Source organism: Podarcis erhardii, assembly GCF_964252035.2.
Source record: "Podarcis erhardii genome assembly, chromosome: 12".
Lineage (NCBI taxonomy): Eukaryota > Metazoa > Chordata > Lepidosauria > Squamata > Lacertidae > Podarcis > Podarcis erhardii.
This window is the reverse complement of record NC_138513.1, coordinates 35,369,197-35,394,265: the sequence shown is the minus strand read 5'-3', so window position 1 is coordinate 35,394,265 and position 25,069 is coordinate 35,369,197. Positions and strand designations below refer to the sequence as shown.

The following is a 25,069-nucleotide window of genomic DNA, read 5'->3' as shown; positions in this document are numbered from 1 at the left end:
CCCCATACACACACGCCGCCGGCCCCCCCTCCCAAATCTGCGGTGCATGAGAGAAGCGTGTGTGTGCGTGCGCGCGCCTGCAGCCCTGTGCCGGCCGCGGGTGGCTTCCCTCTCCCCTCCCCCCACTTTTCTTTTGGGGGGAAAAAAAGGCTTTTTGTAGATATATATATATATTTATAATTATTTATACTGAGGTGAGGGCCAAAAAATGGCAAAATCAGGAGGAGGTGGAGGAGGAGGAGGTGGAGGCGGCGGCGGAGGTGGTGGAGGAGGAGGAGGAGGCGGCGGCGGCGGCGGCAGCGGGGGTTTAACCTGGGTGGTAAGTTGCCTTGGCATTTTCTTTCGATTTCTCTTCCCTTCTCGGCGGTGTTGCTTTCTTTTAACAGGCTTGGCTGGAAATGGGAGGCGGAAGGCCTCGGGGAAAATAATGGAGGAGCGGCGGAGATGCTTGCAGGGATGGAGAATGGGGATGCAGAGAGAAAGGGAGAAGGGGGAGGACTAGGCTGCTTCCAGGGTGGAAAGTACAGGGTTGGGTGTTTGCTGATTCTGGCGAGGGAATGGGAACCCTTGGCTTTGGTGCTATGGGACCTTCACTTGCTGGCTTTTTTGGGGTGTGTGGGTGTGTGGCCTGCCAGGGGTTAGCAGAGTTAAAGGGGGGGGTATGTGGCACCCACTTGTGTTACTGACTCTTACTCTGTGTGCTTCTTGAGTACAAGCTATAGCTCACATGGCTATTTTGTTTCTGTTGATCAGTTGATAAGAGAGGGGTCTCCCCACCCCGCAATTCCTGCAGAGTGGAAAGGTTGAAACAGTTTTTAAGGCCTCTTAGATTTGTTTCGCGTCTAGCCAAAGCATTGAACTAGCAGGCTGAAAGTGAACCGTCTCTCCAGCTGGGCCACTGCAGAATTCACACCTGAACTAGTAATAAGGATTTGGGATTTATCAGTTTTCTGAAAACTGGGGTCCTTATGGGCAAGTACCTTTAGCTCCATCCCTACGCAAAATAGGTGAATTATGAGAGGATAAGCTTTTGGATCTTGATATAAAAATACAGTGAGTATTCTGGTGGGGAAAATATAGTGGGAAAGGGAGAGTTAAGTGGTCATGAAGCCATACGATGGGTTTTAAGATTAGAGGTTGTGATATGCTGTTTCTGGCCCTGTTGAAAGAAATCCCATTTGGAAAGACCCCAGGAGGGAGGCGATAACTGAATGGATACAGTTCCCCAATCAGTCATTTACTTCTATTTCTCTTGTTCAGCAGAGAGTTCAAACCAGGGTCACTTCCTTAATGTAACTGGCAAGAAAAGGCAACACAGCACAATGGTGTAAAGGAGCAGTTTTCTTCAAGACGGGCTTGCTGCTACTCTAGAGCTTCATGTAGTAATACAATGTTACTACCCTAACTTCATTAGGACTGTTGCTTTGAAAACAAAAATATTTCCATTCCACTTTTAGGTGTCCTGTAAAGGAAAGACAATGTTGCTATTCTTTATAAATTGAAAAGTGGCAAATTCTATGTGTGCCCCAGAATGCCTATTTTTAGGTACATAGTGGCAGCAACACTTTAAAAATAAGGCACCAGGCAACTCGTGGAATATTGCAATCCTTGCTGACAAGTAGGCTATGTTTCTATAACCAGGAGGGCAAACTATTCCTTGTTCTTGTGTTGTACTTGCTGGAGGAACAGTTGACATGTGCAAAGAGCAGAACTGATATTAATGTAAATGTCCCAGTTTGCTCTGTCAAGCAGTAGACTGGACTGAATGAGTGGATTTGTGAGCAGGGATGGTCTTCACCTTGGTGCTTCATATAGCAGTGGTACCCACCTTCTGATGAGCAGATTGACTTGATGATAGATATGCCTACTTGCCATTTGAAACAGTTAGTCGATCTCATAGATCTATCAGATGCACTTGCAGGTGCATGTATGCAGCCAGTGGAAAGTGTTGAGGGAATGTCATTCTTAAGTGCTTTCTAGTCTTGCTTCTTTAATAAATTAACTTTGAAAGTGGAGCTGTAATAAGGGTCACTATTTGGGATGATGTATTAACTCCCCTAGCTTTTAAAAAAATATGTCCAGAAATGCAAATTGAGCAAAACATTTAGTATGGACACAATGGCATTAGTGTTCCAGCTAAAGTCCCAACTATCTTTGAACTTGCACTTTGAATTTAGTAGTTGAGGGCTGGGATTATTTCATTTGTGATGCATGAACACTAAATCGTTTTCCTAAAAAGTATTGCTATTTGTATGTATTGTGTGCATAGTTGTAATTGTCTGCTACTTCCATAGTCCTCCTTCTTTCAGCTTTCAAAGTGATCTATCATTGCTTTACAATATTTGTATTAAAATTGTGATTCTGAATAGATAAAAATTGGCAAGGCCTCAAACACTAGACATTGTGAGCTCTCTGCTAAAGGAAGAATTCATGTTCAAAGGTGTCTTTGACAGATTATTACTATTTATTGTGACTACATTTCAGAGTTAAACTAGTACATGCGTCCTTGGCATGGAATTTCTTATGGATAACACCATTAAACAGTGGAGTTAGGATCCTTAAATAGAACTCCCCCGCCCCAAATTGTGTATACCCGTTAAATATGTTTTGATATTAGTGCAATAACTTAATTACATTTTTTTTAAAAAAAACAAGTTATACACTCAAAACTTTTCTGAATAAATTGTGGAAGTTGAGTAAACTATTTCTTTCCAATAAATATTAAAGTTAAAACTGGAAATGATTCACAGTGATTTTCCCCATTGTGCGTACTGGATGTAATGATCTATGTCTCCAAGGGGAGGTATATGCTCTAATCTATTTTGTATCTTTACCAAGGGGGTTACAATTTACAGCATATTAAATAAGTTGGGGAGACTATATCTGTAAAAGGAATATACAGACCTTAAGTACATTAACTTTATGTACATAAACATTAGCTTTTCTAGCAAAACTTTTCTGTCATATCAAAAACCCCTTAAGCAAGGAGATTGGTACACAACTAGAGCTTTTATTGTGCTTCCTGTGCAAGACCTCATTTTCTGCACTCTCACATTGAATGTTTCTGCACATCATGCCAGTAATACATCTTGGAATAGCACATTCCTTGAATACAGAACCAGAGCAAATACGCATATAGTCATGGTATATTTGATCCATGCGGCCTCTTATAGAAGGGAAAGAAAAAAAAGAAATGTAAACAAAATATTAAGACTTCATCCATTTTTGCTCAGAGTTTAAAAGAAAGAAATAATTGGCTTGTATGTATGTATGTAGCACTAAAACTTGGCTTAGTTCTATGTCTGAGCCTTGACTTGTATGCTCCCCTCCCACATGGCCTGATGGAATTCTATACAAGTTTTACTTTCCACAAATCCTGGCTTGTTAATGTAGCAGCCAAATAGGCAACAATTTAAAACAAATTTTGATTTATCAAGCCATCTTCATGACTGGTTTGAAATTGTTTTGTTTAGAAACCTATCAGTATTTATTTTAAACCATGATACTTAGTTCAGATACCTAAAAGCCAGGTTGCATGGAAACTTAAAGTAAACACAGTAAAAATCTCATGGGGTGTGCATGTGTCTTCAGGCTTTTTCCAGCTCATGCACATAGTACTACACCATTGGTTAGTGTTACATGTTTACTATCCATCTATCCATCTTTTGCTGGCCATACATTTGCTTGCTTGAAATCACACTGACATTCGAAAAGCTTGTATCTATTACTATGCTCAAGTGACACATACAAACAATACAGCTGACATGCAGACCAAGTCCAAAACTGCATTTAATTTATGAAGTGGTGGAACAAATGCAGCCTTAATTCCCAGAGCTACTGGCAGCTGAAGATGGACTAATACTTTCTTCTTGCAAGCATATATAACAGGTGACATCTGTGCCCAAAGAGATGTATAGGGCTGCAAATATTTAAATGTTTCCATCTGTGATTAGTTGTTGATCAAGGAGATAATACAGAGAATGTGTAACTGTTAAAGCTGCGAACCTGATCTGGACCATCTGTTCCATAGTTTTGTAAAATAATGTGGTTCGTGTGTACGTTAAGGAACATCACTTTAAGATATTACAAGACAGCTTCTCTTCTGATGGAGTTGTAAAGTGTTTGAATCATGAACATCAGAATATTTTATACCCTATGTACTTATGACCTTAAAGAAATCTCATTTTGCTAGAAACTAATAAAAGATGGTTTCTTTAAAGGTAATGATAAGTGTCTCATCATTTGGGAACAAACCAACTATTCTTTCAACTTATGAGTAGAAGCCTTTCCTGTCCTCAAGCCAATTTAACACATTTACATCTTGGATCTATGTATGCTGACTTAGGAGTAAGTCCCAAGTCATAGGATTGCAGCCTTAGCCTTTGTGAATTAAAACCCAACATTACCATTAGTACTGTACTCATTGGTTTGGTGTGTTTTTTTAAAGTGCTATTTTGGTGTTCTTGGACAATGAGAAGTAGGAAAAGTGAGGCAGCAGCTGTAGTTCATAAAAAAAAATTAAACCTCATAGTAGAGACTTCAGTGCAGTTTAAAATATATCTTTGACCACACTTCCAAGAAATAGTTGAAAAAGGCACAATGCTTTAAAGGCATAAGAGCTTTATCTGATCTGGAATCTCACAAGACTGCTGAAATAATATGTTTCATATCTGTCTAAAACATAATAAGAATTTGCCATTACAAAGTGTTTTACAACCTTGGAACAACAATAAGACTGGCCATATTCACATACCACTTGGAATTCTGGTTAAGCTTAACTATGTCTTAAAATGCAGCATGCTGGTGCACAGGGAGAAAATCACAGCCGCTTCACTCCTTCTGTGGTGCTGCAGCATTATGGGAGCCTAACCATGGTTTGTATTGGAGTTCTGTCTGAAGCTGGGCTTGTGGTTTCTCTCTCTCCCACCCTCCCCGTAATCTATGAGCTATGAGCTTGGTTACAGCTTGTGCTTCGGGAGTGAGACAAATCACACTTCTGAGTTCAGACTACACTAAGGCAAACCATGGCCTAGCTCTTACGAACGGAGCAGCAGGAATAGGTAAGGAGTGAAGTGACCGGCATGCTGCATGGTTCACCTTTCAACTATAGTTAAGCAGTACTGCACTGCTCTGGTGTCGGTGTTCTGTTGCGCCAGAAGTGACTTAATCATGCTGGCCACATGACCCAGAAGAGCTGTCTGCGAAGTGGACAAACGCCGGCTCCCTCGGCCTGTAAAGCGAGATGAGCGCCGCAACCCCAGAGTCGTTTGCGACTGGGCTTAACTGTCAGGGGTCCCTTTACCTTACTCTACTTCCAGATTAAATAAATTTCCACATAAGTCATAATAAGATCTAAAATAAAGATATAAAACAGCAACACCCCCCCCAAAAAAAAACCTTCCCCGAAACATACCTCAGCCAAAGAGTCTGCTCAGCAGCCTTAGCTTTTGTAGCTGGAGTCATTCAGGGCCCTGCTTACCCAAGCCTGGAGGCAAAAGGCCTGCAAGGCCTTCCATGACTCACAGCCAAGATGATATAGTAGCCATATGTGTGTGCTGGGGAAGAGATCGTGTGGGGAGAACAACTTCTAAGCATTTTTAGGCCATGGAGTGCTCTAAAGCAGGCATGAGAAACCTGGGCTCTACCATATGTTGCTGAAATGCAACTCACGTTATCTCTGATGTTTGGTAATGTTGGCCGAGGCACCTGAAGAGCCAACAGTCCCCCACCCCCAGTTCTGAAGGTAGCTAGCACTTTGAATTAGGTCCCAATGCTACTTTTTCAGTAGGGTTTCTGGTGTTGCTGTTGTTATTCATGTCACGTATATACCACTTTATATGTTAAAGAAAAGAATCTAAAGCTGTTTACAATACATTGAAACATCAAATAAACTGGGGGGGGGGTTGAACCATGTGCTTTTTGCAAAAAAAAAGGTGGGATTTAAATGCAATAAATAAGCTCTTCGGCTTACCTGCTTAAGAAAGCCAGGTGGAGATGTCAGTTGCCAACCTGCAATCGGACCTGCACCAGTTGCAAAACGCGTTTTGAGCATGGCTAATTTCAAACACTGCTTCAGAGATAAACCTAAACCACAATTTTGCCCTGAGCCTTTTAGGTGTCACAGGCCTACATGTTCCTTCCTCTCCGTTGTTCTCTCCCTAGTTTGTGACAACCAGGTGCTGCTTTGGGTTAAATATCAAAATATACATTTTGCTACCAACTGGGAACCTGCGGAGTATGGAGTGTGTGAGCTGAAGGCTCATTCACCTAGTGCCAAACCATGGTTTGGTGTTAACCTTTGAACCAACCCTATATGACACTTTCTCTCCCTTTTAAAAGTGAGGGCACTTTTAACATTTTGCATTATGGTGTGTTGCTGTTTCCTGTATAGAGGGGGTGGAGAGAAATCTTTAACATGACCTAGTAGAAAGTGCAGAAGGTAATAGGTCAGATAAATTCCTATATTATTAAAAAAAACTCTTCTATAAAAGCCAACAATATGGAGGCATGTCCTCTATGCATCAAGAAAGTTCCCTCTTGGTTTGTATCTTTTCCCCTAGTGGCAACAAACATTGCTACTAGCCCAAAGTCTTTGCACAATGAAGAATTAGAAAGCTGTAGTTATTTTATTCATGGAAATGGTTCTTACTTGCGGTTGTAGAACAGTTGGGATGAATCCGTGTAGTTTGGTTACCTTTCCTCCTTTTATTTCAGACGCTTTTTGATAATCAGAATAATGCTTCAAAAAAGGAAGAACCTGAACACATGAATAAGAATGATTCAAAGAAGATGTCTGTTGAGAGAGTTTATCAGAAAAAGACTCAGCTTGAGCATATTCTTCTCCGTCCTGATACATACATTGGTTCGGTGGAACCTGTAACTCAGGTAATTTTTATTTTTATTTTTATCTAAAGCAAGTATTTATATTGTAGCTGAAGGTATCAAGCAATGTTTCTGTGTGGTTTTTCCCCCCCTATGTCAGTCCAAATGTATGGGAGGGATACGGAGAAAAAACAGTGCTGAGAATTGAAAATAAATATGTTCTGTGAATATTTAAAGTAATAGCAGTAAATATTTATTTTAAAGTTCAGTAAAGTAAACTCTTGTTTTTGTGTGTGTAGCTGATGTGGGTGTTTGATGAAGATATAGGAATGAATTGTAGAGAGATTACCTATGTACCTGGCTTATACAAGATCTTCGATGAAATTCTTGGTAAGTGTTTATAATTGTGATATTTTGCCATCCTCAGCATTTTCAAAGTGCTTACAATGGAATAATTTAGGAGAGTTTAGAACTGGTAAAAACATGTTAGTAATCAACCATGATAAAGAGTAAAAATAGATTGTGGGATTGCATGCTCCCTTCTTTCAGGGTCATACACTTACAAATTCCCTCCATTCAACCCCTGCTGCTCTTAGCTATGACTTGGGCTTATACTAATTTTGAACTTATTAATGTTCAGTGTGTATTTCCAGTCCAGAATTTGCAAAGATCCAAATGGTACATAAGGAGTGCAGTCAGTTCAGAGTTAACCATAGTAATTTTTGAGGAACTCAGCATTGTAAGGGACCTCTAGGGTCATCTAGTATAACCTCTTGCTGATTCGAGAAACTCACCACTGCATAACACTGTACCATTGATAAGGGTGGAGGGGAATCCTACAGCTTATTCCCTGTCTCCTAATCATAATTATAATGGCCATGTACCATCACAGCAACCTAAAATTCCTTTAATTTTATGTGGAACACAAGAACTATGCATTGGGGAGGTTTTCACTTTTACATTTTGTATGATCAAGGATTATGGCGGCATTGGGAGCACCATAACTGAGGCTCACAAATAAATCAACACAAGTTATTAGCTCATAAAGTATTTTACCAGCCTCCTATTCGCCCATGTCCAGGTTGATTGTCTGTGAACCTAAGAAGATAAAAATGCCAACTTTTGTAAAGATTCCTTACCCTGGTCATCTGAAGATAAATATTACTTGCCACAGGTGACTAGTGAGTGGATATTTACAAGCTTGCAATAATTTTACATCAGGAATCTAGCTCAATAGTAACTTCAGCGGAAGTACTACTGTACCATCACCAATATCATGTACAATTTTATTTATTTTGTTGTCATTTCATATTAGCTATTGGCACATCCTTGCTAAAATATTCAAGCATACTAAAAAGCTGGGAAATTGTCATCCTGATCCTCACTCTGAATCATAATACTTGATTTTAGACCATTTTATTCATCTGAAAGCCTATATTATTCCCACCACCACCTCTGTAGTATAACTAAAGAGGACTGAGATGTCTGACAACTTTTTCTGTTAAAATAAATGGTCTATGAAGTTTACTGTTCAATGGCACAGAAATATTCAGTAACCAAAGTATGGCTGGTCCTTTAATCATGCTATTCCACACAATTTACTAAATTGCAAGTAGAGTTACCACATTTTATTAGCTGGCTCTTACACATTTCATAGCTCTTTTGCAGGCAGAATTTCAACAGGAATTTCCTAGCATAAAGATGCATTATTAGAATAAATCTCGCAAATTGAATTAGACTGTTGTGCAACACAGGAGCTCTGTCAAATTGGCTGAGAATTTCCCTTTTAGTCTAGTTTCTAAAACATGATTTGTCCACATTTAGGCCAAATTCATAATATTTAGTTCAGTAAAGGGATTTTGTTTTAGAGGGCCAGAGTACTGTTTTAATGATTTCGGGGAATTAAATTAAAATTTAATATTGCCAGATCTAATAGAGGCAGGGAAGGATTATATATGTGTGTATGATGTCCTGTCACATGGAAAACTTTGTAATCATGTAACTAAAACTACGTGTCAGACTACTGAGATTCCAATACTATAACCACTTAGTTAGGAGTATGCCTCATTGAAATCAATGGTGCTTACTTCTGAATAGATGTTTATGGGGTAGTACTGAACAGGATAATTCAGCTTATCTCCTTCTTTGGTGTCCTAGAAACAAGGCACAGTTGCTTGTCACTGGTGGCTAATAGCCATGTGTTTGGTGTGGAGGGGAAGTGAAAGGGAGAAGCAATTAAGAAATGCAGCATTAAATCACAATGAAAAATAGTGGAAACAGCAACAGCAAAAAATTAAAACAAAATGTATGTGTCACAATGGCATTCTTCACGTCATAATGCCATTAAGAACTGGATAAACTAACTAGAAGTATGTTGTAGTGTATTTTGTGACTAATACTTCTTAAGGTGAATTAACTGGTACATTTGAGTAGCCTTTTACTGATTTACTCTTCTGCCTGGGAACATCATCCATGAATTCGGGAGTCACAGATTTCACTTTCAGATTTGTGAGCTCCAGCATTTCAGTTGCCAGGGATCACATCACATTGGGGAGACATGCTTATCTTGAAAAACTGTTACTGGCATAATGTGTGAACTATCCATTGGTATTATGTTTGATATTGAAAAAGTAGAAAAACTAAAAAAATAAAGTTGGGGCCATTGACATCAGAATGAAATAAGTGAGTGCAGTGATAAGTAACATACTAGAAAGGTCTGAATGAACTCAGTGGGCTGTTTCAGGAAGATCATACGATGTGTTAAAGTTTCTCAGAGGCATAGCATGTGTTGCATGTGAATACAAAAATATTTAGCTAGTTGAAGTTGGTTGGATATTTAACTAGGTAAAGTTTTTTTTTACTGCCACTAAGAAATGTTTATTTGTTTTTAGTAAATGCAGCAGACAATAAACAGAGGGATAAGAATATGACATGTATTAAAATATCAATTGATCCGTAAGTAAATTTCTTTTTCTAATTTACCTGAGAAAAGGGCATTCATTTTTTTGTAGTTGATATGTTTAAGTAAAATTTGGCTTGCATTATTTAGAGTACTTAGAGTGAAGGAATGTTAAAATGCATATTCATAGAAAAGGCAGTTAAAATAGTGGGGAGAATTTTGAATTTCATAGCAGGAAGACATTTTGAATGTTAAGCCTGCAGTAGGCAATTGCCCCTGTTTTTATGGATGTGATATAAAACTGAGTACATTTTTAAGAGATTACTTCATTGAGTACTCAACATATGCAGATTTTCATTTGTACGAACAGTTTTGTTTTTTTAAAGCCGAAAACATTCATGTGACACCAAAGGTGCATTTCCACTAGCAGAAAGCATTTTTTCATGGAATGGGTCTTCACTTGGTGGAACAGCAATACATGATAAAAGTGACCCCAGTTCAGAACAGTTCTTGTGTAAGACTTTGCACAAGTTTATTCTCGGGTCTGTTCATTGCTTGCTACAGTTTATAGCCTACAGCCTGTGTTTTCCTTAATTCATTTTTATATAGTGTAAATCTTAAGACAACCCTGGTTACTTTGGCACTGCCCTTTCAGAATTTGTGCTTTAGCCCAAATACATTGTTTCTTTCTGCTCATAGTTCTTTGTTTCCATATTATAGTATGTATATACAGTTGTACCTTGGAAGTTGAACGGAATCCGTTCCGGAAGTCTGTTCAAAAACGTTCAAAAACCAAAGCATGGCGGCTGCTGCTGCTGCTGCTTCTTTAAATTCATTCTTTATTGGTTTATAATCGAAACAGACACACAGTGGGGGGCGGGGCGGGACAAACATACCACATGACTGGCAAAAAAGAAAGAAAAAGAAAGAAAAGATAACAGTACAATGTGAAAACACAAACACATTTCAGCCATCGACTTCTGACCTCCTTGGTGTGGGTTCTTTGTTTCCTTGTTACCTGCCTCTATTTTTCAATAAACTTAACCTGTATTATATCTTATTTGTGTTCTTTATACCTTATGCAATTCCAAGAGTTATTCAAAGCATTCTAAAGTTTTAATATGGGGACAATGTTCTTTTAAATATTGCCTATAAATCTCCCATTCCTTTTTAAACTTTTGGGTCGTTCTATCCCTGACCTTTTCTATCATATTCACTAGTTTCATATATTCAAGTAGTTTAACTTGCCACTCCTCTTTTGATGGAATTTTATCTCCTTTCCACCCCTTGGCAATCCAAAAACTAAAGTGCAGCTTCTGATTGGCTGCAGGAAGCTCCTGCAACCAATCAGAAGCCCCATCAGACATTTGGTTTCCAAAAGAACGTTTGAAAACCGGAACACTCACTTCTGGGTTTCAATCGTTCGGGAGCCGATTTGTTCAGGAGCCAAGGGATTCGAGATCGAAGGTATGACTGTAAAGTATTTCGAGGCTGTAGTCAATGTGAAAACTGAGTAAGCTTGGGTTAAGGATGGCTTTTTATTTGTGAAATCCATGAGTTACACTTCTATCTTTTGCCTGAAAGGTGCCCTGAAACCTGAGCTTTCTTTTTTTCTTTTCTTTTTTAAAGTAAGGTTATGGGGGGAAATGTGTAGATACCTTTTCTGTGAAAAGAGATTGAGTACAGTGTGATCAGTACTCACTTTTCCTGGTACAGAGGAATTCTCCCTGTTCCTATTAGACAGCAACAGTGTGTTGCTGTAAGCGTATGCAAATTCAACATTGTGTGACAAAATATTTTTGACAAAATATTTATTTACATCTCCAGTGAATCAAATATTATAAGTATCTGGAATAATGGAAAAGGCATTCCAGTCGTGGAACACAAGGTAGAAAAGATGTATGTTCCTGCCTTAATCTTTGGACAGCTGTTAACTTCCAGCAATTATGATGATGATGAGAAAAAAGTTACAGGTAAACATTTTGTTCAGGACCTATTAGAAGACTAATACTAATTTGTTGTCATCATTTTGTAATGATTGGTTTATTTTAATAGAAGGGAAATACTTCGCTTGGCAATAAAGTATATGCAAGATTTAATTTGACATTCCTCTAGCTGACAGTTCCTGGTCCTTCATTAATACATAATGTGTATACTTAGTGGAATCCCTTGTGCACACTTAGTATCATTAGGAAATGTTTAGTAGGACAAGCAGAATTTTGGGATAAATAGTTTTCTAACAGTTTTTCCTTTGTTTTTTTAGGTGGTCGTAATGGCTATGGTGCAAAACTTTGTAATATATTCAGTACAAAGTTTACAGTTGAAACTGCTTGCAAGGAGTACAAACACAGCTTTAAACAGGTATGCTGGTTTCCCTTTAATTCTTTGGACTTACCCTCTTTGGTTGAAAAAAAATCCCCTTTTTAAAAGCTTTATATTGCATAAAATATATCCATTTGTAAATATTATTCCTATATTATTATAGGAAAATATTATTCACTGCTGTTGTTCATAGCTGTCAACTTTTCCCTTTTCTTGTGAGGAATCCTATTCGGAATAAGGGAATTTCCCTTAAAAAAGGGAAAAGTTGACAGCTATGGCCATTTTATCTTTTGAGATAAAATGGAGCCTCATTTCTAGCCTTCTCAGTATGGCATCTGCCATGTATTGTTTTTTCACCTAAAAGCTGCTGTTACAGATATGTTGCAGCATAGGATGAAAATGTTTAAGTGAACTATCTATTTTTAATTTATGAACTTCTATGTATTCACAATTGCGGGTGGCACTTGCAGGTGGCGCTGTGGTGTAAACCACTGAGCCTTGGGCTTGCCGATCAGAAGGTTGGCGGTTCAAATCCCCACAACGGGGTGAGCTCCCGTTGTTCGGTCCCAGCTCCTGACAACCTAGCAGTTTAAAAGCACGTCAAAGTGCAAGTAGTTAAATAGGTACCACTCCAGTGGGAAGGTAAACGACGTTTCTGTGCACTGTTCTGGTTTCTCCAGAAGCGGTTCAGTCATGCTCGCCACATGACTCGGAATAACTGTTTGCGGACAAACGTCGGCTCCCTCGGCCAGTAAAGCGAGATGAGCGCCGCAACCCCAGAGCCGTTCATGACTGGACTTAACTGTCAGGGGTCCTTTACCTTTTTAATGTATTCACACTAGGAAATTTTCCAGGAAAATTTAAAAACAAAAATTGTTCAGAAATTATGTTTGACTTCCACTGCTAGTATTCCTGTAGGGTTAGTAAACTTTTAAAAGTACTTTTGTGATTTATTTAATTTTCAAGTCACTCCATAATCATTCTGAATCAATGATGCAGTGGCCCACAATCAAGTTATTTGGTTGCAGTATCAATTATAGCAGGGGAAATAGTTATTTTATAATTGCCATGTTGTTGCTTATAATCATGTTGGGGTGGTATTTATTTTATTTTTGAAGGACAAAGTTTAAACTCTTCGTACTGCCCTTGAATACAGATTTAACATACCTGCAAATTGCAAGAATCACCATTCTTCTATGCACCTTTTTTGGTAGAATATATAAAGATTGCTACTGACATGTACTCCCTCTCTCTTTCTCTCATTTTTAAACAAAGACTTGGATGAACAATATGATGAAGACTTCTGATGCCAAAATAAAACATTTTGAAGGCGATGACTACACATGTGTCACATTCCAGCCAGATCTTGCTAAATTTAAGATGGAGAAACTTGACAAAGATACTGTGGCCCTTATGACAAGAAGAGCTTATGATTTGGCAGGAGCATGTAAAGGGGTCAAAGTTATGTTTAATGGAAAGAAACTACCTGTAAGAGGCTTAGTTAATTATTTCCATAATTGTATTTGTGTGCTTTAAAACAGTAAGTAATTAATTTTGTAAAATCACAGGTGAATGGTTTTCGTAGTTACGTTGATCTTTACGTAAAAGACAAGTTGGATGAAACTGGAGTTGCTCTGAAAGTTATCCATGAACTTGCAAATGAACGCTGGGATGTATGTCTCACTTTAAGTGAGAAAGGATTTCAGCAAATTAGCTTTGTGAACAGTATTGCTACCACAAAGGTGAGTTGTTTTACATAATTTACAGTGGTTGAACTGGTAAACAGCATAAAGGGAAATGTGGCATTAAGCTAGTCATGAATGTCATGTTACTGTGGTTAAAATGTCCAACATTTAATTCCCAAGCACTATGTCAGTTCAATTTTTTAAAGAAGACATTCAGTTTAAATATTTTGCAATAAATTTCCTTAGTAGACAAAAAAGGTGAGAGACTGGCATAAGGCATGAATTATTTTGAGTTTACTGCAACATTCACACTTTTTAACAATGCCAGCCTTTCCTAACCTGATGCCTTCCAGGTGTTTGGATGACAATTCTTATTATCCCATACCATTGGCTGAGGCTGATGGATATTGAATCCAAAATATCTGAAAGGCACCAAGTTTGGGAAGACAGAACTATGCCAATGGTATGTATTCCAGGTTTGGTAATTTGTAACATCCTGTGCTCTCACATATCTTAGGCCAGGCACCCCCAAACCTGGCCCTCCAGCTGTTTCAGGACTACAACTCCCATCATCCCTAGCTAACAGGACCAGTGGTCAGGGATGATGGGAATTGTAGTCCCAAAACCACTGGAGGGCCGAGTTTGGGGATGCCTGTCTTAGGCTTTCTTATGCAGTTCATGGAATTGAGATGTGTGTGTGTGTGTGTGTGTGTGTGTGTGTGTGTGTGTGTGTATATAAATATAATAAAGAATGCTTGTGGTGTATATGTACACATGCACCATTACTAGTTTAGAGATGTTAGAATATGAGAGAGCAAGAGAGCAAACATTTCTGGGTATCTTATTTCTTTGTCCCTCCTGTGGAAACTACAGATAAATTAGTAGTTACTAATTCTAAAGTTTAATTCTCTCTCCTTACTGACTTTCTTTTATTTTTACTTTTAAGGGTGGTAGGCACGTTGATTATGTTGTAGATCAAATTGTTGGGAAATTGATAGAGGTGGTGAAGAAAAAGAACAAAGCTGGCGTTTCAGTGAAACCATTCCAGGCAAGTTGATCCTCGCTTCAGAGAAAAATATTGGTCTGTCCTTGTTTCAGATAAAAAGGTTTATCATTTCAGTATCTTTGATTCCTTTCTTGCTTGTGTGTGTGTTTGGTTTTTGAACAGGTAAAGAACCACATATGGGTTTTTATTAATTGCCTCATTGAGAATCCGTCTTTTGATTCTCAAACGAAAGAGAACATGACACTTCAGCCTAAAAGTTTTGGGTCCAAATGCCAGTTATCAGAGAAGTTTTTCAAAGCAGTAAGTATTGCATATTTATTTGATATTTTTATGGGAAATATGGGAAATGTAATCCTCTTTGCATTAAGGAAGGGAACTATGACATTCAGATTTATGTGGTTTTTTAGTATGACAGTGTTAACTGTTCAGAAATGACTGTTAATGTGGCTGAATAGAAAGTAATGAATTACCAGAGTCTTCCTGGTTTTGCTTGTAAAATACCCTTTTTAATAAATAAAATATTAAGGTTATTTTGCACAAGATAAATTTTGACACTGCTTTTGTGATGCAGTATATCATTCTTGGAGAAAAATGGATCCTGACACTTCAGTATATTTTATTTCTGTCAGTGTGAACCTTTTTTTGTATTCCTAAGAATGACTGTGATTTTTTTTGTTTTGTATTATAGGCCTCTAATTGTGGTATTGTAGAAAGCATCCTGAATTGGGTGAAATTCAAGGCACAAACACAGCTGAACAAAAAATGTTCATCAGTGAAACACAGCAAAATTAAGGGCATTCCAAAACTCGATGATGCTAATGACGCTGGTAAGAGCAAACTGTCTTCTAGCATAGTTACCTGTATAAAATATGCATTTTATTTTTTCATAAAAAGACTAAATGACCAACACATATGTTCAAAATTTTGAACAAATATATTTTCCCTTTGAGCAAATACGTTTTCCTGATGCATTGTAAAATTGTCCCTATTTCAGCATTAATGTCTTCACGCAGTGCACAATTATGTTAAAGCAAGCTTCTCTTTTCCTCTTTATATTGTTTGCCACTGAAAGATTAATTCTGGACAAAGGGTTTAAAACACTTTCTTATATAATTGTTGATTAAAAGAAGCAAGTCATGTCAAATATGCATCTTGGCCTTTTCAATCAATCAGTTGCTTTTTAAAAATTGAGTTAACTGTGTGTTGCTTTCTTGCATATAGTCTTGGCTGAAGATTTCGTCAACTTAATTTTTTTGTGTCCCCCCCCCTCTCTCTCTCTCTCTCCGCCCCCCACTCCCAATTTGAAGGTGGCAAACATTCCTTGGATTGTACATTGATTTTAACTGAGGGAGACTCTGCCAAATCTTTAGCTGTCTCTGGCTTAGGTGTCATTGGAAGAGATAGATATGGCGTGTTTCCACTCAGGGGTAAAATTCTCAATGTTCGAGAAGCATCTCACAAACAGGTAAGGAAAAGCCATTTAAGAAGGTGGCTAATGAGTGTATACATAATAAACATATAACACACATATGTACGTCTCTGTGTAATATATACATGCTAAACTGTTGCTTGCCTCCATTTCTGCTTTCTACACAGATTATGGAAAATGCAGAAATTAACAACATCATAAAAATTGTAGGTCTACAATACAAGAAAAGTTATGAAGACCCAGAGTCTCTGAAAACATTAAGATATGGCAAAATAATGATCATGACTGATCAGGTCAGTGAAAGATTTAGAATTCAAACAACCCATCCCACTTTGCCACGTTGCTTTGAAGATAATTCTGTTCTCCTTATCATCTCTGTATTACTTTTCATATCACTTGCCGGGCTGCCTCTCAGCCTTTATTTCACACCACCTTGGCAACACCCCCTCTTTGCTCCTTAGTGATTCGGACATTCATATTTGTTTAACCCCCTTGAGTCCTGTCAGGGGGAAAGGTGGGGTATAAATGAGTTTAAAATAAAATAAAAATTAAAAATACTTCTGCCTTTGTTCAGCCTTGACATTTCATTTATTTTTAATATTTAGGATCAAGATGGATCTCACATTAAAGGCTTGCTGATCAATTTTATTCATCATAATTGGCCTTCCCTTCTGAAACATGGATTTCTTGAAGAATTCATCACTCCAATTGTAAAGGTAAGTACACATTCTTCTGACACTAATTATAAACATACAGGGACAAAAAATTCATGTTCTTTTCTGATGTCAAACATTTTCAAAACAACATCCTTCCATGTAGTAAAAATATATATATTCAGGGAATAGATACCTCAGTTGAATGATATCCTAAAGCAAAAAGTGACAAAAGGAAAGAGAATAAACTCAGATACATACAAACCCTTTCTTGGAATATACCAACAAAAGAAAAATGTGAAAAGTTGAAATAGAAAGAAGTGGTAGAACTAACTTGCCTTTTATTTTTTCTTCTGACTTTGGGGAATTTGGAAAGGGAACTCTGGGTTAGAGAGTTCCATTTGTTTATCAAATTGAGGCTTTGTACAAATGCTGTAATATGTTCGAAACTGTGATTTATTTAGCATTGGCACAGGCATTCGCTGCATGAGAATAAAATCACAAGCACTGGAAGAAGTATTTTGCCTGGACATTATTGGGAAGAGGCTGAACACATCTCCCATATTTCCATCTAGGCCTCTTCTTTTCCCCAATCCAATTCCTTAAGATCTGGACCTCAAATAACTTGTGGTGCATGAAGAGAGAAGGATTAATGGGGGCATGGGAGCTGTGTACTGATCATTAACTGTAATGTGTGAGAGAGATGGTGGGGGAGCTGCTGCACCCACAGCAATCTATTTTGAATGTAATTTTCATAAACTTGAATAAAAAAATAGTTGCAGGATCTAACTTGTATATCTTTTGTTTTTAAGGCAAGCAAAAATAAACAGGAACTTGCCTTCTATAGTATTCCTGAATTTGATGAATGGAAAAAACATATGGAGAACCATAAAGCGTGGAAAATAAAGTACTACAAAGGTTTGTGTTTTAACTTCCTTGCCCAACAGCCAAGTGCCAAATCCTTTGAGATCCAGTCCAGTTAAGCTTATTAATAACTAACAGCCCAGTCTTTACGTGTTTTCTCATAAGTTCAACTGAGTTTAGTGGGGCTTACTCTCAGGTAAGCAGGTATAGGATCATAGCCTCAACTCAAAACCAATGGAATAGTTAGTTGAGACATAGCTACTCTCAGTGCGTTCAGTGAGACTTAGTCGTTACTAACTTCAGCTAAATTGACCTTTGGATTTCTTCAAGTGTAATTATTGACTGGTGGCAAGCTGTTTTATCTTTGGTCCTCAAGTAGCTTTAAAATTAATTTCTTAAAAGGTTGAGATGGAAGATGGACTAAATTGGCATTTTTTCTTTCTTTGTCTCTGGGGTAGGTTTGGGCACCAGCACTTCTAAAGAAGCAAAAGAATATTTTGCAGATATGGAGAGACATCGAATTTTATTTCGATATGCTGGTCCTGAAGATGATGCCGCCATTACATTGGTAAATAACCTCCTGCACTAATTTCTTGCTGTCTGTTATCTCCTTGCCATTTGTAATTATATAGAACTCTGTCTAGTGAACTTCTTTCCACTAAAAGCCCCAAACATTTTTTCCCACGTTGGATGGCATTCCAGCCCTTTGATCATTTTAGATTTCTGTTTTTGTGTCTTTCCTAACTCTTGTGAAACCAACCAGAACCGTACTCTGGATATAATTTATATAATATCGTTCATATAATTTATATATAGTATCATTAGGACACTTGTTGCTTTAGTTAAGGAAAAGGTAAAGGTAAAGGGACCCCTGACCATTAGATCCAGTCATGGCTGACTCTGGGGTTGCAGCGCTCATCTCGCTTTATTGGCCGAGGGAGCCGGCGTACAGCTTCTGGGTCATGTGGCCAGCATGACTAAGCCACTTCTGGCGAACCAGAGCAGTGCACAGAAACGTTGTTTACCTTCCTGCCGGAGCGGTACCTATTTATCTACTTGCACTTTGAGGTGCTTTCAAACTGCTAGGTTGGCAGGAGCAGGGACCGAGCAACGGGAGCTCACCCCGTCACAGGGATTCGAACCGCCGACCTTCTGATCGGCAAGTCCTAGGCTCTGTGCTTTAACCCACAGCGCCACCTGCGTCCCGTTGCTTTAGTTAGTTTGCTATTAATGCTGAATTCATACAGTTTTAAAAAATAAAATACTCTACCACATTGAGTTGACTCTTCGATTGATCTATCTACTATGACTTCAAGGTTCCCACAGTAGGAGATGCATGTAAGTGTGCCAATAAGTTGTACAAGTGAAGCTGGGGGTGGGGGGAGGACATTGGGTTGGCTATATGGCTTGCAAATGCAGCTCACTTCATGCTCAGCCAATGTAAAGAGCCACCATGCAGAATAATTTGGGAAGGAGGCTATGGCACGCATCCCAGGGGCGTGGCCTTGGCACACCCCTAGAAGGAGGCAGTCTTCTAGTTCACTATTCTCCTCTCCTGTTGGTTCCTACTTGTAAAGTATTTAATTTCAAATGCATAAACAATAATTGTTTAGGATACAGGTCTAGTAATGTTGGGTGGAGGAAAAACTGTAGACACAGAGTTGACAAACATTTTCCACGTTACTATGTTTGTTACATGACTCTTACCCTGTTTTGTTAGTACTGAAATCATTTATCCTTCATTGCCTCCTTATTTCTGTTTTATCACCTTGATAGAGCGTGCAAGACATGCAGGAAAAAACTGCAGAAAATTAGTGCACACAGGCATTAAAACTTGATAAAATAGCTCATAGAGAGACTGCAACAGTCAAGTTCAGTCAGCCCGATATTTAAGATACTCTGACATCTTGGTGGTTGTTTCAATCATGTTGCATTGTTTAAAAAGCAGACTCTTGCACTCCTTATGTTTCATGATATTGCTGGTCTGAGGTTATTGCTGGACTGAATTTAACTCAGCCAGATAGTAGAAGATTCCCCTCTAAAAGTATTATTTTAAAGGAAGGCTGTTTAACTTATATCAGGTCTGGATCAGAAATGTAGGTCTGCCAAGCTAACATGGAAACCATATTCACCACCTTCTGGCCATGTGCACAATTGTCTCTCTTTTATAGCTTGCAGCATCCCCCCCCCCCCCAGTTGTGCTTTATCTAATTATAGCATGTGAAATGTTTGTAGGCCTTCAGTAAGAAAAAAATTGATGACCGAAAAGAGTGGCTGACAAATTTCATGGAAGATAGACGACAGCGTCGATTACATGGATTACCAGAGGTAATGTTTCAGTACAGAACTAAGATGGAGTTGCAAATGTTATTTCTGTCGATGTTAAAGTAATAATAGCTTCTCTTTATTTTAGCAATTTCTATATGGTACAGCAACAAAACATCTCACTTACAATGACTTCATCAACAAGGAGTTGATTCTTTTCTCCAACTCAGACAATGAGCGATCCATTCCATCCCTTGTTGATGGTAAGTGAACCTTCATGGAATATAGCATCTTCTTTTATTTATTTTGAAGATGCTATTATTTTGAAGAAGAGGAGTGGAAATCCTTTAAACTTTGTTTCTCAAGCATGTAATTATTGAACGGGGTATTTTTATTCTATTGGTAAAGAGTACAAATTCCAAAAATGTTTTTTTAAACTTAATTTTTCAACACAGGTTTTAAACCAGGACAACGCAAGGTTTTGTTCACTTGTTTTAAAAGAAACGATAAGCGTGAAGTTAAAGTTGCTCAGCTGGCTGGTTCTATTGCTGAGATGTCAGCGTACCATCATGGAGAGGTGAGTATGAAAAGAAGAAGAAGAGGAGGGAAATTCTCTGTGCCTTGCCTATCACTTATTTAGTTTTGCAAAATGGTTGGTTTGGGATGGCAGGGCAAGGCAAGCGCTCAAAAGTAGGCCTAACCTCACTCCTTGCTTCATCTCTGATGGTTTCAGTGATGAGTGAGTATAGAAGACTCTCAGTTCAGCTCCCAACTTCTCATCACTGAAGCTATAGATTTGTTGCAGATCATGCAGGACTAAGAATTGTTGTTGTTGGCATTTAGTCGTTTAGTCGTGTCCAACTCTTCGTGACCCCATGGACCAGAGCACACCAGGCACTCCTGTCTTCCACTGCCTCCCGCAGTTTGGTCAAACTCATGCTGGTAGCTTCAAGAATGCTATCCAACCATCTCGTCCTCTGTCATCCCCTTCTCCTTGTGCCCTCCATCTTTCCCAACATCAGGGTCTTTTCCAGGGAGTCTTCTCTTCTCATGAGGTGGCCAAAGTATTGGAGCCTCAGCTTCACGATCTGTCCTTGCAGTAAGCACTCAGGACTCAGATTAGCATTTTTTATTTGTGCTGACACTGGGATGGTGAATGTGTTAGGGAAAAAAGTTCCTAAAACAGTGACGGTCCTTAGATATGGTGCTCCCTTCCCCAACTTGATGGGCCATTTGCTAGTTAAGTCAGTAATTTATTCTACACTCGTTTGCAGGTTAGTTTTTGGTGAGGAAAATGTTTTGCAGTAGTAACAATGCTCTAAACATTTTCTTCCAGCAAGCTTTGATGATGACTGTTGTCAACTTGGCTCAGAACTTCGTTGGAAGTAACAATGTCAGTTTACTGCAGCCTATTGGTCAGTTTGGTACTAGGCTTCATGGTGGCAAGGATGCCGCAAGTCCTCGTTACATTTTCACTATGCTAAGGTAAAATTTTGTTCAACGCGCAAGTGGAACTAGTCTTATTTAAGTGGTACAGATTGTCAGTGTATATTTGTGATTGAGGGAGATAGCTAAAGATAACTAAATGAGTATTTCAAGCCACTTGCAACTTTTCATGGATTGTTGACAAAACTATGTGAGCCTAATTGTAAAAGTGGCTTGATTTCTTTTTAGCTAATTACATTTCCATTCCTTCCATTTCCTAATATGTAGCGGTTAGGAAAAGTGAATAGTTTGTGCACTGCATTTCGTTTGAGACAAAGACCTCCTGTTTCCCCAAAGAAGAGACCTGCATTTAATAACACTGGAACTCTTGACTTTCTGCTGTTTAATGCTTAAACTCTGACTTCAGTGGGTGAAACGTATTTTGGCATTCGCACATTGTAGCAGAGCACTGCATATATATCCACTGGGCATAAGGCACCAAAAGTTTTTTGCAACTAAATCCCATTTTGCAGTCTGACTTTTCTTTTGCCAGATTGTGCCCTTGAAGTTAGACATAACATACATACATACATGCTGCAGCAGTTTGCCCAGCCCCCCCCCCCCGCCGGCATTTACTTGTTAATATCTTTAGCTCCTGGTGACACACTGGGACTTCGAGCCTAAACACTAAGCCATTTGTTTTAATTCTGGTGTGCTCACAGGTTGGCTCACAGATGAGCTAGCAACAAATGGCTTACTTCTCTAAAGTGAGATTTCTTTTCCAACTGCTTTTTCCTGTGCCTTTATAACTTGCTAGGGTTTGGGACCAGGTGCTGGAATAATAATAATAATTTATTATTTATACCCCGCCCATCTGGCTGAGTTTCCCCAGCCACTCTGGGCGGCTCCCAATCAAGTGTTTTAAAACAGTACAGCGTTAAATATTAAAAACTTCCCTGAACAGGGCTGCCTTCAGATGCCTTTTAAAGATAGGATAGCTGCTTATTTCCTTCACATCTGAAGGGAGGGCGTTCCACAGGGTGGGCGCCACTACCGAGAAGGCCCTCTGTCTGGTTCAAACCATGGTAAAGCAAGACTGGGGTTGGGTTTGGACTTAACATCAAACTATAGTTAAAATATACAATGGCTTCACGTTGTGATTTGTTGGTGGAACACAAATTATGTTTGTCTGCTGGGTTTTCTTACAAACCATAATTAGGCTAAGGAAATCTAGTTAAGTATTACAGGCAAACCAGACCAACGAATGAAGAGAGAAAAAGATGAAATGTTATAGGAACAAGCACCAGTAAAATGATACTGGTTTCACTTTGAATAGAATTTCCCAGAATGTAGGATTTCGAATTAAAGATTACTTTTTTTATCTGTCACAGGCTGCTTGCATAATATCTCTGGTATATGTTTAGTAGGTGCAGTGACAGTGAGCTATGGTATCAAAGTAGTGTTCTGCTGTGAAAATATTGAGCTAAAAATATATCCTGAATGCTAAAACAAATATAACAATGACAACTCAGATGATAAGCAGACAGAAATCTTTGGTGTCTTCATGAGCTGCTTCCAGTGAAGGTAGACAGTACGGAACTAGATAGGCCAGTGGCCTGATTTGGTGTTAAGCAAATTCCAGTTTAAGTGCACTTAATACTAACGGATTTCAAAGAGACGAAAAACATTATTTACTATGCACCAGGCTGTACCTCAAAGTCTGTTTCAGAGGCTTCTTATACATGCACAGGCATCCTGTTGAGTGCATTATTGTTTACTGAGAATGCTGTGCAGTATGTTAGAGGAACCATGATGCTCTCAGCTGGTGCAATAAAAAGAACAGTTTATAACTTATTAACTAAAAAAACACCCTTTATTTCCTTTCTCTTTAAAGCCCTTTAGCAAGGCTGCTTTTTCCTACAGTGGATGATAATCTGCTTAAATTCCTTTATGATGATAACTTGCGTGTGGAGCCTGAATGGTACATTCCCATCATTCCCATGGTCTTAGTAAATGGTGCCGAGGGCATCGGAACCGGATGGGCATGTAAAATTCCAAACTACGATACCAGAGAGATTGTGAACAACGTCAGAAGAATGCTGGACGGGTTGGACCCACATCCTATGGTAATGCAATGTTCACGGCAGACCAATATATTATAATGCTTTCATAAAGAAGACAAACTCGTGACCCCTCTCATATGCCATTATTTTATTTTGTCTTGACAAAATATGGTATTATTGTGGCTGAACGTGTTTTCTCAAAGAAACTTTAAAATTTGCAGAACTAAAATGGAAGTTCTTTAGTCACCAAATGATTCAATAATTGGCTATGATCCATGTTTAGCAAAGATCTCCTCACATATAGGAAAGCTAGCTTCACTAGGTTTTCTCTAGAGTAACTTTCAGACTTGGAGTGGAAGGCACCTCTGCATTTTCCACAGTTGTGGCTGCTAGAAAAAGGTGTAGCCACAATGGCTGCCGTGATTCATCCTAACTTTTAACTGCTCCTTGTGGTACCCACATGCAGCATTGTATGGAGGAATTGCTGTACTGGACTTGCCCACAGAAATAATGTTATACTGCTAGTTTCTAGGTGGACATAATTTTAGTTTTAAATGCCGATAGATCATCACTCAATATTTTAGTTTCTTAGAAATAAAGAAAACTTTACCAAGGCTTACTAGGGGGCATGTTGCTAATATGTCAAATAATCCTTAACGTTACAGCTTCCAAACTACAAAAACTTCAAAGGAATGATCCAGGAACTTGGTCAGAACCAATATGTAGTGAGTGGGGAAATATTTGTGGTTGACAGAAACACAGTGGAAATCACAGAGCTTCCAGTTCGAACATGGACTCAGGTGAGTACTTTTAAGATGATTTTTGGTTTTGAACATTTGCAATTTTCCTCCCTTTTAAATAACTATTTCCTCTCCTTTTTAACTGTCTGTATAGGTTTACAAAGAACAGGTGTTAGAGCCGATGCTGAATGGAACGGAAAAAACACCAGCATTAATTTCAGATTACAAGGAGTATCACACTGATACAACTGTGAAATTTGTTGTGAAAATGACCGAAGAAAAGCTTGCTCAGGCCGAGGCTGCTGGACTTCACAAAGTCTTTAAGCTTCAGACAAGTTTAACTTGTAATTCTATGGTAACTTTTCTATATGTTTAACTACCAGCACTAATAGCACTTTAATCATTTTTCTGTTGCCGTGGCAGCAATATATTCTGTATACCATGTGACTAAAATGCCTCCCTTCATATTTCCTTCGATACAAAAAGCAAAAGGGGGCTAATAGTAATTTGAGGTGGTAAACCTTAACTTCAAATCTGGTGTAAAAAGTGTAATTTCCCAATAATAATAATAATAATAATAATAATAATAATAATAATAATAATAATAATAATAATTTATTTATACCCCACCCAGCTGGCTGGGTTTCCACAGCCACTCTGGGCGGCTTCCAACAAAAGATTAAAAATACATTAAAACATCAGTCATTAAAAACTTCCGTAAACAGGGCTGCCTTCAGATGTCTTCTAAACGACAGATAGTTGTTAATTTCTTTGACATCTGACATTAAGTACAGATGGGTCTGATATCTGGTCATTAAAAAAATTGTACAACCTGCATAATGCCTATTCAGGTGATCTTAGAATAAAAACACTTTGACTCACTCAGCTGGTGATTT

General features: G+C 38.5%; 1 protein-coding gene across 9 annotated transcripts in view; it reads left to right on the top strand.

Moving 5' to 3' along the window:
• The window catches only part of TOP2B (DNA topoisomerase II beta), a 44,739-nt gene that overhangs the window by 2,829 nt on the left and 16,841 nt on the right, over positions 1 to 25,069 (top strand). For 3 of the 9 annotated variants that reach the window (XM_081881841.1, XM_081881839.1, XM_081881840.1), the window contains 22 exons: positions 6,715 to 6,885; positions 7,122 to 7,212; positions 9,714 to 9,777; positions 11,549 to 11,694; positions 11,985 to 12,082; positions 13,319 to 13,531; positions 13,612 to 13,785; positions 14,675 to 14,776; positions 14,897 to 15,034; positions 15,423 to 15,561; positions 16,042 to 16,199; positions 16,331 to 16,456; positions 16,769 to 16,879; positions 17,629 to 17,734; positions 18,139 to 18,248; positions 19,916 to 20,008; positions 20,094 to 20,208; positions 20,401 to 20,522; positions 21,282 to 21,430; positions 23,265 to 23,496; positions 24,099 to 24,233; positions 24,328 to 24,528. In XM_081881841.1, coding sequence (XP_081737967.1) covers positions 6,766 to 6,885; positions 7,122 to 7,212; positions 9,714 to 9,777; positions 11,549 to 11,694; positions 11,985 to 12,082; positions 13,319 to 13,531; positions 13,612 to 13,785; positions 14,675 to 14,776; positions 14,897 to 15,034; positions 15,423 to 15,561; positions 16,042 to 16,199; positions 16,331 to 16,456; positions 16,769 to 16,879; positions 17,629 to 17,734; positions 18,139 to 18,248; positions 19,916 to 20,008; positions 20,094 to 20,208; positions 20,401 to 20,522; positions 21,282 to 21,430; positions 23,265 to 23,496; positions 24,099 to 24,233; positions 24,328 to 24,528 — 2,943 coding nt within the window. In that variant the 5' untranslated portion in view covers positions 6,715 to 6,765. Of the gene's footprint in view, positions 1 to 10; positions 320 to 6,714; positions 6,886 to 7,121; positions 7,213 to 9,713; positions 9,778 to 11,548; positions 11,695 to 11,984; positions 12,083 to 13,318; positions 13,532 to 13,611; positions 13,786 to 14,674; positions 14,777 to 14,896; positions 15,035 to 15,422; positions 15,562 to 16,041; positions 16,200 to 16,330; positions 16,457 to 16,768; positions 16,880 to 17,628; positions 17,735 to 18,138; positions 18,249 to 19,915; positions 20,009 to 20,093; positions 20,209 to 20,400; positions 20,523 to 21,281; positions 21,431 to 23,264; positions 23,497 to 24,098; positions 24,234 to 24,327; positions 24,529 to 25,069 lie in introns of those variants that run through there. The other 6 variants (XM_081881837.1, XM_081881836.1, XM_081881835.1 and 3 more) reach the window with 4 other exon arrangements.